Genomic DNA, 11,854 nt, shown 5'->3' with positions numbered 1-11,854 from the left:
AGAGTTAGTAGCAAGACACCACTCTCCTTGCGAGGAAGGCAATCAGACTCTTGTCAGGAGATAAATAGAAGATGATTCCCGGAGCAGTATCAGGTTTCATACTCTTCGTTGTCATTCATTACACTTTGGGAGTTATCACTCCTACGAGGTTGGACTTCTTCCTCGTTGTCTTTCATTTTACGTACTACTACACTCCCTTTCTATATACATTCTTTGTCTATCTTTTGAAGCACCATGCTTCTCTCACTTGCTATTACAGCTCTTGCTGTCCTTCCTGAGGTGCAGGGAGCTCCGGCAGCTTCCGAATTCACCAACCCTCTTGTCGCCCCTCGCCGTAACTTCAAGCGCTGCGGACAGGTCTCCAAGTACTATGGCCAACACGCAGAGGATTGGAACACCTACAAGACTGGCGACTGGATCAACAACTGGTGGAACAACAACACCGACTTGATCGAGAAGAACTCTGCCGGTTTTGCTGGTGCCTTTGGACAATGGGCCCTGGGAGACCCCGACTGGACCTGTCGTGACGATGGATCTAACTCAGACTGTGACTTGAACTTGTGTGACAACCGCGTTCTTAATGGTCGTGGTGGTGATATTCGCCCTACCTACTACGTTCTCGAGTCTGTGAACCGTCTCCACAGCTACTTCAGCGGTCTCTCGCAGGCTTTCAACACCGCTGCTCTCGGCGCGGCTCTCTCCAAGGACTCGTGGGCTACCACCTTTTACACGGACAAGGATGATAAGAGTTCCGATGACCTCAAGAACGTCCTGAACCTCATTACCACCATTGTTGGAATCGGCGCTGCTTTTGCCGGCCTTGGTCCTTCCGCTATTGCAGCAGCTGCCGGTGCTGGATCTGCCATCGTGACCGGTGCTAATGGTGCCGTTGGTATCGCCCTCGGAGACCACGCCGACGACACTTTCCAGAAATCTGCCGACCTGGGTGGCATTCTCAGCAACGTTGTTGTCGAGTCCCTGAAGTCCTTCACCACCGCCAACAACCAGCTTATGGACGGCCAGAGCTACGGAAATGCTGATATCCGCAGCTACATCTCCGGCGGCGCTTTCCTTGACTTCCAAGGCGTTGATAAGAACGCTGTTACTGACTCGATGTCTAACATGTTGATCGGAACCTCTATCAACCAGCTATACCGCACGCAGAAGATCTTCATCCTGGGCGGTGGTGCCTGTGGCGACAACCAGGGCATTGGCTCCGGTCCTCAAGAATCGATGATCTGCCGCGATGGCAAGGCCTGGTACCTTTACTACTGGCAGGAGAACTCTACTCCTTCGCTCAACTCTCACCAGTGGGGATGGGTCAACCCCCCTCCTGGATCTGACAAGCTCGGCCAGGCCGAGTACAAGGGTGTCAGCAAGGAAGATATTCTCAACTCGTCTTTCGATGCGTGGAACGTTGCCGGATACGACTACAATGCCGACACTGCGGCTTCGCGTGCGCATGATGCTATTGCCAGTGCCTGGGCTAGCCCCGGTTCCAAGGGTGCGTCTTGGGAGGGTATTTTCACTGTTCCTGTTTGCGATGTTAGCGGTGCTATTGGTCAGAACTGGGATCATGGAGAGTGGATTCTCACTCCTTACGGACATGAGAGCCGCCCTGTTTGGTGTGGTGATCTCTGCGGTGATGCGGAGAAGACTAAGGCCTTTATCAATGCTGCTCACCTGGATGGTTTCCACAGCCCCTGGCACCTGTGCAAGCACAAGCCTAGCTACGCATAGATTGGTGTGGTTAGTGTGGCTGGGAGGCTTTTCATGGTGGTGAGGTTGAGGGGTCGAGGAGCGGCTTTCGGGTGACTTTATTTAATTCTCTTTTGAAAGCCATATAATCATATAGTGATGAAGGAGGAAAACACATTTGCTTGATTTTTAGACCTCTATTGAAGCTAAACTCCCATAATACTAGCAAAGTGACATGGCTAAAATAAGAAGCGAAAGACGGTGTAAGAGATATTTACCAAGGGGAAGAGAAAAAGGACCCAAGAACGTCAACAATCAAGATGATGAGGCATGACGACTACCGAAGGAGGGAAAAAAAGATGTAAGAAGCAAGATCGGACAACTAATGTGGCAATGAAATCATTGCAATGGGATCCCCGTATCAATGCAAATGTTCCTTTTCCCGAGCCTTCCCCAGCCATGGAGCATCGTTGGCCCCAAATCACAGTTTGTACGAGACCATTTATCGTACATGCCGAAGACGCGAGGTCCTATGCGCAGACAAGAACTTGAAGCAAGTTCAGCTTGCACCGGATGCTTGCCTCGTTCTCAGGGCTGGTGCCAAGAGCGCGGTCGATTTTCTCTAACCAGATTCCTACCTAGGCATCCGAGGTTAGTTGATTTATTTATGCGATCTATCAGGTCAACTTACTTAGATCTGGTGGCAAGGATATGGGTTTAATTGAGACAAACGGATGGTCATTGTTCATCCTAGACCAGGTATGATCTCAACCTTCTCGAGTCCAAGGATGTCATAGCGAGCTGTGGAAGCTTAGCAGGCAATAGTTGTGTCGCGAATTCAGCAGAGGAGGTGTCATTGCTGAACTTTCTCGCGTCAAGGCTGGGGTGTTTACAAGTCTTTACGACTACTAGTACATGTACTAGTAGTAAATTGGGAAGGTGGAAGGTTAAGTAGGAGGGCAGTTACGTACTGGTAGGCAAGTACGTTCCACCTTCCTTGGCAGTAGGTTCTTACCTTACTAGTTTGATTTAATTGAAACTGTTACAAACTGATTGACAAGATCTGCAAGGTCTGGCCATAAACATTGAAAGAGGGGTTTTCATCACCCCCAGGGTCCTTCGCGAGTCCCCATCACAGCATCTGACACATCCCGAAAATTCGATGATCTTTGGGGACCCTGAATAATGATCTACAATATAGATCCGAGACACTGGAAATGATATCTTCGATACTGAATTTCAAGTTCCTTTCCAACTTGAAGGTTTTTGACCATAACATATCCATCAGGGCTGTGCTGTATATTCAATAGATCTTGCCCAGGTGCTCGATCCAGGGCGGAATCAGCCTTCCTAAATCGTGATTATACCCCAGGCCAGGAAGCTGTACTACGTATCTAGAGAGATCATACCTAGGTAGTCTTCAAGTTCATTAATTTTCTTATATACTGAGAAATATTTTGGTTCCACTGTCATTTCTATACACCCATTTTTAAGACGAAAAAATCCGAAATTGGTAGAGTTTTCACTGGACGAGTGAGTATCCACGAAGATTTTCAAGCGTGTTATATTTCAAGAAAGGACCATTCGTCATTTAACCGCGCTTCTCTTCATCCAGCTCTCCATTGACTCGCTTTTTCGCCTCCTCCTTCAACTGTTCATCATCTGACCTTTTCAACCCCACTTGAGGCATTAGCCACCAAGCCAAAAAGAAAGACAAAGCAGATAGTGAGGCTCCAATGATAAAGACAATCCGAAATCCTTTCTGGTAAGCTGGAATTAAGACGCTGCGGATATGCTCTGCGTCTTCGGAAGACTGTTTAGAAAGATAGTTCTGGGGACTTGACAGGAGGGACCGTGACTCGGTGTCGCCTAGTTGAAGGGATGAAATGGATGATCCCAGCACATTGTTTCTGGGGTTGTTAGTATGCCGGATTTAATATGAGATAATCCACTCCGGAAGTACTTACATTATTGTACCAGCAATTGCCAGGCCAAGGGTCCCGCCGAGGTTTCGAACAAAACTGGAATTGTTAGATAGTGCTAGTGAATACTGGTAGATGCTGTTATACATACTTGCGAAATGATGTGACGACAGCCATATCACGTCTTTCGACACCGGCTTGCACTGCAATGAGTGATCTAGTATACTAGTTAGTGGAGAGCCCAGCACAGTTCGACACTAAGATTGGAACATACGGCTGCAAGGTATTACCGACACCAGCGCCAGTCAGAATTCCATATCCAATTTGTTTTCCGAGCCCAGATGATTGATCCAGGGTTGAGAAAAGACCCAGACCAACAGCCCATATAACCCATCCGAAAAGAATACACTCTCTATAACGGCCAACCCAGTGCACGACGAGACCGGAGAGAGTACTACTGACAGCTGTGGGATAGCAGTTAGCATCGGAATACACAAATAAAAGACAAAGCATTGACTTACTCTGCATCAAAGTGATGGGCAGCAGCATAGCGCCAGCTTTGACAGTCGAATATCCAAAAACGAGCTGGTAGAAAGTGGGAATATAATAAACCTGGACCAGAAAGTTCCACCCATTGACGAACATGGTCAAGCAAGCTCCGTTCACAATTCGGCCACGGAATATGTGCATCGGGACCAAAGGAATCCGCGCACCCTTCCACTGCCATCCGACAAAAACAAGGGAAATCACAAATCCAACAACCAGGGTCGTGATTACATGGACCGAGTTCCATGCATACTCACCACCACCCCAGTTCAGTCCGAGTAACAAAATCGCCGTTCCACCCAGAGCCAACAGCGCACCCAAGAAATCAATCGCTTTCAACTTCAGTCTCCAGTCTCCCTCGACCTTACGCAACGGCATGAAAAAGAGCACAAAAACAGTCGTTAGTGCAGTTAATGGCAAGTTGAGTCGAAAGATCCATCGCCACGAATCATGGGAGATTGAAGCCAAAGCTCCGCCAATGACGGGTCCGATACCATTCGCAATTGCTACCACTGCACCGAGTATTCCTTGATATTTGCCTCGTTCCTGGAGAGGAACTACATCACTCACAATCATCTGGGCCACGGTCATTAGACCTCCACCGCCGACACCGGTGAGTGCTCGGAAGACGATGAGTTGTGTGACATTTTGTGCGAGCGATGCGGCTAGCGATCCGATGAAGAAGATGCCGAGTCCGATAAATAGGATAATTTTGCGTGACCATATGTCGGATAGTTTACCGTAGAGGAGCTGGAAACAAGTTGATGTTCTGCGAAATTAGCTTTTTGTTCTCCAAGGGGGAAAAGAGAAGAAGGAAAAAGAAAACAAGCGATGTATAGAGCGGGAGAAGCAATTATGGCAAGAATGAACGAATGAACAGGCTGTGAAAGTAGCAATAAGGAATTCACTCCCATTACTCACACAAAGTAACCACCGGAGATCCAGGATGTTTGATCACTCGCTACCAATGAATTGCCAATGATGGACAGACTGGCCGCCAGCGTCGTCTGGTCCATCAAGGCCAACAGGTCAACGGTCGAACATGCTAGGAAGATCTAGTGGAGTCTGAGTCAGTCCGATCGAACATCAATTTGTTATCTGATTAAATTTAGTCGCGTTTCGCGATACTGACGGTGATAATGGTGCGCTTGGGCACATAATTTGTTTGTTCGTTGAAAAGTACCTGAGCCCCATTTTTGTCCGCCAAATCGGCATCCGAGCTGTTGGGGCTGGAGTGGCCTGATCTATTTTCTAGGACTCCGGACATATCGTGTACAACGGGGATAGGTTGTGATGGGTAGCCAGGTATCCTCCTAGATACTTCTAGGGATGTAGAAAGGAGTTTTTGGATGAAGCAAGACGCATTCAGGTTGGTTTTACCCTTTCCCCCCTTTTCTTGGTGACGCAGGAAGGGAGGCAAAAAATTGGAAAGAATTCGAAGGAAATTATTCGATTCAAAATAATATGGATTACGGGTCTATCCGATCCGAAGTAATGAGACCATCCATGCTCAGACCTACCAGACCGCATTTCTGAGTGCCATGGGTGCTATTCAGACGCGGTCGGACTTAAAACGACATGGATCGACGCGCAAAAGCGGCAGCTTGATGACAGGCGCTGATCGGCAGCGCCCAGAGTTTACAAACCTGCTCAAACACTCTCAAGGTACTTGCGCGATCTCGCATCTTTTGGCGGAATCATATCGAAGTCTGGTTATTTTGATGGCAAATCTGACAGGTGGGAGCCGAAAGCTCGAGGACCTTTAGTATATAGTTTCTGGGCATTGTCTTGGTATTTTTGTAGTAGGGGACCTTGCTGACCTCTGTCACTGCTGATCGCACTGATTGCAGACTAAAGAGCACATGGTAGCGTGTCATTACTACTGACGAATGGCGAATTCCACAATTTGCCTTCTAGAACGATCGCTTCCCCCAATACCACGACGGGGACGCAATGTGAGTCCTGTCGATCTCTCCGTTTTCAAATTTCCCGATCCAGTTTCCGTGACAAACTAAAGGCAATGCTGACCAGGGTCCACGCCATCTTTCTCTGCACGCCATTCAGATCTCACAATTCGGCTAAAATAACAACCTGTATCAAATTATTATAATTCCCGAGGCAAACTTCCAAAGGTACCCAGCGCATTGCCTATGTTCATTGACCCACCGCCCTCCTTCCTATTTCATCGTCGCGGGGTATTGTTTTTTTGGGCGCTTGCAGCGTTCTCGGAACAAGCTGGGTCTGATTTGTCTTACCCCTCTGCTAGTTAGTATTGGTAGCAACATACCATAGACGGGTCAAAGTTGTCACAGTGGATCTGAAGATGAGCGGCTTTTGCGTCTTTTTCCTTTTACACCTTTCGGGTGCCAAGCCGACGCAAAGGGAAGAGGGGGCCTCCTATGGACCCTCCTCAGCAGCTTGATCGACATGTAGAAGTATATCTGGGTAGCTGGAACCCGGCTTTTTCTCTCCTTTTCGTTTCTTGAGCTACCAGCATAAGTATCAACCTTCCAATCCTGATCTCTTGGTCTTTGGAGAATTACTAGCATGGGCGTTGGTGGAAGCAAGGTGTCCGATACTTTCCATACTACTCCCGATAACCCTGAAAAAATGACCAATATCAATGAGAACAATGTGTACTTCGGTACGGATTCACTGAAGAAATACTTCAATCCGGATTGTCAGCCACCACTACCTCTGGTGGAACTGCCCGAGCATCTAAATCCATATTACCATGATGGGGTTCGGATATATGCTAAAATGATGACCATGCACCCCGCCAATAATGTGAAGAGCATGCCAGGTATGACGGGTACTGAGAATAATCTGAGGAATTATACTGACACTTTCATAGCATTAAATATGCTCGAGTCGAGTGTGCAGCCCGACAAGACCAACACTATCATCGAGTATAGTTCCGGATCGACAGTTATCTCCATGTCCATGATTGCTCGAGTTATGCATGGCGTGCAAGATACTCGGGCTTTCCTAAGCAACAAGACAAGTGACGCCAAGTTGAAACTGATGCAATTCTTCGGATTAAACATCACATTGTTCGGTGGACCTTCCCAGCCCGAGCCCGTGGACAGTCGGGGTGGCATTCAAAATGCCCGTCGCATGGCCATGGAATCCGAAGATATTGTCAACCCCAACCAATATGAGAACGATAAGAACTGGCAGTCTCACATTCGCTGGACTGGCCCTCAAATTTACAAACAACTGCCCGAGATTAACGTTCTCTGTGCGGGCATGGGTACCTCCGGCACCATGACAGGCCTTGGGACATACTTCAAAAGCGTCAAACCATCCGTAATGAGGCTCGGTGTGTGCACAGCGGCTGGGGACCGGGTTCCTGGACCTCGCTCCTTTGCCCTCATGCGTCCTGTTGAGTTCCCCTGGAAAGAAGCAGTAGATGTGATCGAAGAAGTCGGATCTTCCGACTCGTACACTCTTTCTCTACAGCTCTGCCGCGAGGGACTGGTATGCGGCCCGTCCTCCGGATTTAATCTTCAAGGTCTGTTCCAGATGGTATCAAAGCGCAAGGCAGCTGGCACATTATCCGATCTGGCGGGCCCAGATGGCTTGACCCACTGCGTGTTTCTGTGCTGTGACCTGCCATACCAGTACATCGAGGAGTACTTCCAGAAGTTGGGGACCACGCAATTCCCTCCCATCCGTAACGAGGTAAGCATGCTCTCCCAGAAAAATTGAATCCAACACCATGACATGTCGACCCCACAATTCAAATGAAACCTCAGCGACCCGGTACTAATCCACTTGATTTCCCGCAGCGACTGACAAAGGTTGATCTCCACCGCTATGATGAGGCTTGGGAACGCGATGCCCTCGAAGTACTACCCGAGGTATACGGGTCGCCACGCTGTCTCGCAGAGACACCGCTCCGAGAAATCACGCTGAAGCCCCAGCACCGCGTGATAGATTTACGAAAAGCAGCAGACTTCGGAGACTGGCATTTGCCCGAGTCGATTAACCTGCCGCTGAGCAGTGCCGGGCCGCACACGCCGTCGCCGTTTTCGGACCCCACGGTGCTTGAGACGCAGTGGGTGGAGTTGGAGCAGATCTTCCACGATAGATTGGTCTCGGATCTTGGATCGCATCACGTTGTGGTCGTGTGCTATGATGGGGACACGGCACGCGTGGCAACGAGCGTGCTGCGGGCCCGCAGCATTGAAGCGGATAGCGTACGTGGGGGTTACCGGGCACTGAAGATGTATGGGATCGGAAATGACGGGCCCATCGCTGCCGACCAGAAGGTAAAGGTGCCGATTGCAACAACGGTTTCGGTATCAGCAGTGCCCCTTGATTAAGGTGAATGTCGAGAATGTAGGGTTAGTTGAGCCATGTGAGCCGCTAGTCCCGATGCGGTAATCTGGGATATTTCTTGCTTTCTAGTTCCTTTGTTTTGTCTTGCTCTTTTGTATATACGCGGATACTCCGGGACTCTCGACTTGGTCTATGAAATCACAGGCTATTATATTCCTAGTTTTCCTTTTATTTCTGTGGTTCATGAAACCCTGGAAGTTTGTACCAAGATCCGACTGCGTGGATCCACGCTCCTCTATTATCCGGGGCAGGGGTGTAGGGTTGCATAGCTACGTCAGTGAAGAAGAAGACCTGATCTGAAAAGTGAATTTTAATACTTTGAATAATCCGAACAATCCGAATGGCTCTTTGCATAGAGTGGGATATTAACCGGAACAAGCTGGTCTGTCTATACCGGGCATCTCCAGGCGAAGAGTGCAGCAGGGGGCCGTGCCATTGTCAGTGGTCGATCACGCTCAAATCTGCTCAAAATTAAGCTCCCCACCTATTTAGATCGAGAAAATCCACTAACGTACTTTAGACGAGGTAATTCGCTCTAATCTGAGCAGCTCCGCTCTTGGCTGGGTATTCCCGGGCCACAAGGATTGAACTAGCAATACCATAGAAGCAAAATAGAACAATGTAGTAAAAAAGGGGCCAATCTCCAGGGCCCAAGAATGCTAGAATTGCGGGAGATTGTCTGGAATGAATCAAGCTCGAGTATGGCAGAGTCAATCCCTTGGTTCGCACCCGTTGGCCCTGCAATTCGCTCCCCCCAGGCTACCTCCAAGTCGATTCCCGTTTTCGGCCATGCAACCTTCTATCGTCAGCGACCTTCCAGCGAATTCAGTCATGATGCGCGATTCGACGATTTAATTTTCCGATCGACTCCGTTTCCTCAGATCAATTTCTGTCTTCCATAACAAGCGGATTGCCACCTTTCACCTTTGTTTTGGATTTGATGTTGAGCTCCGACTGTGTGTACCTGTATACGAGTGGTCCACAATGGAGATGAAGATGGACATGAAGAAGATGGCATCGGGGGTACCCTGGCTGGATCAGCCAGTGATGCTTCACTCCTCTCGCGCCGACAAGTGCAAGTTGTCTGCAGCACAATGCGCTTATCGAAACAGTCGGTGGCGCTATTGGTATGTTTTGCAAGACGCAGTACGCTGTCTCGGGTGCTGTCCATGTTTACTGCTTTTATTGAAATGCATATGCTAACACCGATTTCATTCCAGGTACCAAGCCGACCATGTCTACGCTCTAAATACAGTATATTTCGTCTGTGCTGTCATCGCTCTCTTCGCCATATCAAATCTCTTAGTACGATATGCCCCCGAATGGGTCAAGCGCACTCGAGTCTGGCGCGCTACAACATCAGTCTCGCGATATATGGCCTATCGTGGATATCGATTCCCTGTCTTACGATACTGGTCGCCATCCCTGGGAGTCATTCTGCTGGGCCTGATCGGTGGTGTTTTCTTCTTTGGTATGTGGATTTCTCGCCGAGCAACGGGCCGTTGCCCCCCTTGCCCTGATTGATAAATGCTGATGCGGCTATCTGCAGCCATGACACTCGGTCCGAAACCTTATTATTGGCCGACAGATGCAAATTATGGAAGCAGTCCTCCGATCGCGACGAGGGCGGGCTGGATGGCTTTGGCACTACTGCCATTTGTGCTGTACGTTTTGACTTCGTATTTCGTATGGTCGTATTACTGATTTGTCTAGTGTACTGAGTGCGAAGGCCAACATGGTTTCTGCCTTGACGGGAATCCCCCCCCCGAGAAGTTGCAGGTTTTCCATCACTGGACCAGCTACGCCATGTTCGTTTTGGCGTTGGTTCACACGTTCCCTTATATTATTTTCCATATTGGGAAAGGTGATATGGTCAAGCAGTGGAAAACAAGTGTTGTCTACTGGACCGGTATCCCAGCTCTTCTTTCGCAGACCTACTTGACTGTTATGTCATTACCTCCCATTCGGTATGACCAAATCCGCCTTCTCGATGGTGTTTATAACTAATCCCCCCCCCTCCAGGAACCGTTTCTATGAATTCTTCAAAGCAACTCATATGTTTGCCGCTTTAATTTTTGTCGTCTTCTTCTTCCTTCATTGCGATTTTCGTTTAAGCTCATGGTAGGCTACTCACTTCACCTTTTCCAAGCAATCACTAATATTAAAAAGGGATTATTTCATTGCCTCTGGAGTGTTATATCTACTTTCACTTATCGCGGCTCACGTCCGAACCTTTCTTATGAACGGCATCCACACAGCCACCCTCGAACTCCTTCCAAGCGGTCTCATCCGCGTCGCGGTCCCTACAACCGTTAAATGGACACCGGGCCAACATGTCTTCGTCCGATTCATCACATCTGATCTCCACCTCCTCACATCCCACCCATTCACGATATCTTCGGTCTGCCGAGATCCAGACACAACCGGCCGAGCCTCAGAACTCATATTCTACATCAAACCCCGCCAAGGCGTCACAGCCCGCCTAGCCGCCCTAGCTCGTCAACGCCCCGGCTGCAAAAAGAAGATCCTCATCGAAGGTCCCTACGGCGGCATTAGTGCCCACCACCTCGCCCGCTTCGACACCATTCTAGTCATCGCCGGTGGTTCAGGCGGTGGATTTTCGCTTGCAATGGTAGACGAAGCTCTTCGTTTAACGGGACTCACATCACAGGGCAGATCTGGACCACAGGGCCGGCGAAACCTGCAAGTCGTATTCTCGACCCGAGACCCCGCAATGGCCGAATGGTACGTTGAAGAGGTGGAATCACGCCTCAACCACTCTACGGAACTTCTATTAGACGCGGAACACGGCTATGAGACATCTGTTTCCGTGCATATCACTTCTCGGCCAATCACATCCCAATCAATGGCGACCGTTGATTCAGGCCGTGGATCCATGACAGAGGATAGGAAGAAGATGCCCGTTGAAAGCGCCACCACAGGGATGTTCAGCTTGAATGTGCACCGTGATGCACGTCCTGATGTCTCGGGTATTATTGCTCGGACTATCGGGGTTAATCAGACACAGACTGCGCCTGGAAGCCAGCGCAAGCGTATCGGTGTCTTGGTCTGTGGCCCGGCGAGTATGCTGCATGATACCCGGAATGCGGCGGCCATAGCCCAGGCGAGGGCGATGAAGGGAGATGTTGAGGAGCTCTATCTACACTCGGAGCCTTTTGCGTGAGTCTCGTGATGATATCATTTGTCCTTTATAGGATTAATCGCTAATATGTTGACTAGGTGGTGAACACTGTCTAACTAATCTACCGAAGATAAATTGAGTGGTTATTGGAGCTGATATCGGCTGGACTGATGTTGCTCGCAAAATTGCCTTTCGTGCACCT

General features: G+C 49.1%; 4 protein-coding genes across 4 annotated transcripts; 3 read left to right on the top strand and 1 right to left on the bottom strand.

The window, feature by feature from the left end:
* Nucleotides 1-234: 234 nt before the first annotated feature.
* Nucleotides 235-1,740, top strand: N7533_004324 (uncharacterized protein; the record flags this gene model as incomplete). Its single annotated transcript, XM_057100974.1, has 1 exon — nt 235-1,740. One exon carries the CDS (start codon nt 235-237, stop codon nt 1,738-1,740), a length of 1,506 nt encoding a protein of 501 aa, XP_056960604.1.
* A 1,549-nt stretch (nt 1,741-3,289) lies between these two features.
* N7533_004323 (MDR family MFS transporter) lies at nt 3,290-5,433 on the bottom strand (the record flags this gene model as incomplete). The annotated part of the gene is made up of 7 exons (XM_057100973.1): nt 3,290-3,608; nt 3,666-3,719; nt 3,772-3,837; nt 3,895-4,084; nt 4,142-4,935; nt 5,088-5,221; nt 5,299-5,433. The coding sequence occupies 7 exons, from the start codon at nt 5,431-5,433 to the stop codon at nt 3,290-3,292; spliced, it is 1,692 nt and encodes a 563-aa protein (XP_056960603.1).
* Nucleotides 5,434-6,713: 1,280 nt separating this feature from the next.
* Nucleotides 6,714-8,494, top strand: N7533_004322 (putative cysteine synthase B; the record flags this gene model as incomplete). Its single annotated transcript, XM_057100972.1, has 3 exons — nt 6,714-6,969; nt 7,021-7,850; nt 7,958-8,494. The coding sequence occupies 3 exons, from the start codon at nt 6,714-6,716 to the stop codon at nt 8,492-8,494; spliced, it is 1,623 nt and encodes a 540-aa protein (XP_056960602.1).
* Nucleotides 8,495-9,494: 1,000 nt separating this feature from the next.
* N7533_004321 (NADPH oxidase family protein) lies at nt 9,495-11,757 on the top strand (the record flags this gene model as incomplete). The annotated part of the gene is made up of 7 exons (XM_057100971.1): nt 9,495-9,637; nt 9,731-9,985; nt 10,060-10,174; nt 10,224-10,477; nt 10,533-10,631; nt 10,680-11,690; nt 11,751-11,757. The coding sequence occupies 7 exons, from the start codon at nt 9,495-9,497 to the stop codon at nt 11,755-11,757; spliced, it is 1,884 nt and encodes a 627-aa protein (XP_056960601.1).
* Nucleotides 11,758-11,854: the final 97 nt, after the last annotated feature.

This window comes from Penicillium manginii, assembly GCF_028828005.1.
Source record: "Penicillium manginii strain IBT 31320 chromosome Unknown utg000004l:1.0-7231830.0:1.0-7236170.0, whole genome shotgun sequence".
In the NCBI taxonomy this organism is placed as follows: Eukaryota; Fungi; Ascomycota; class Eurotiomycetes; order Eurotiales; family Aspergillaceae; genus Penicillium; species Penicillium manginii.
Note: the sequence above shows the minus strand (reverse complement) of the source record. Positions and strands in the feature narration are given on the sequence as shown.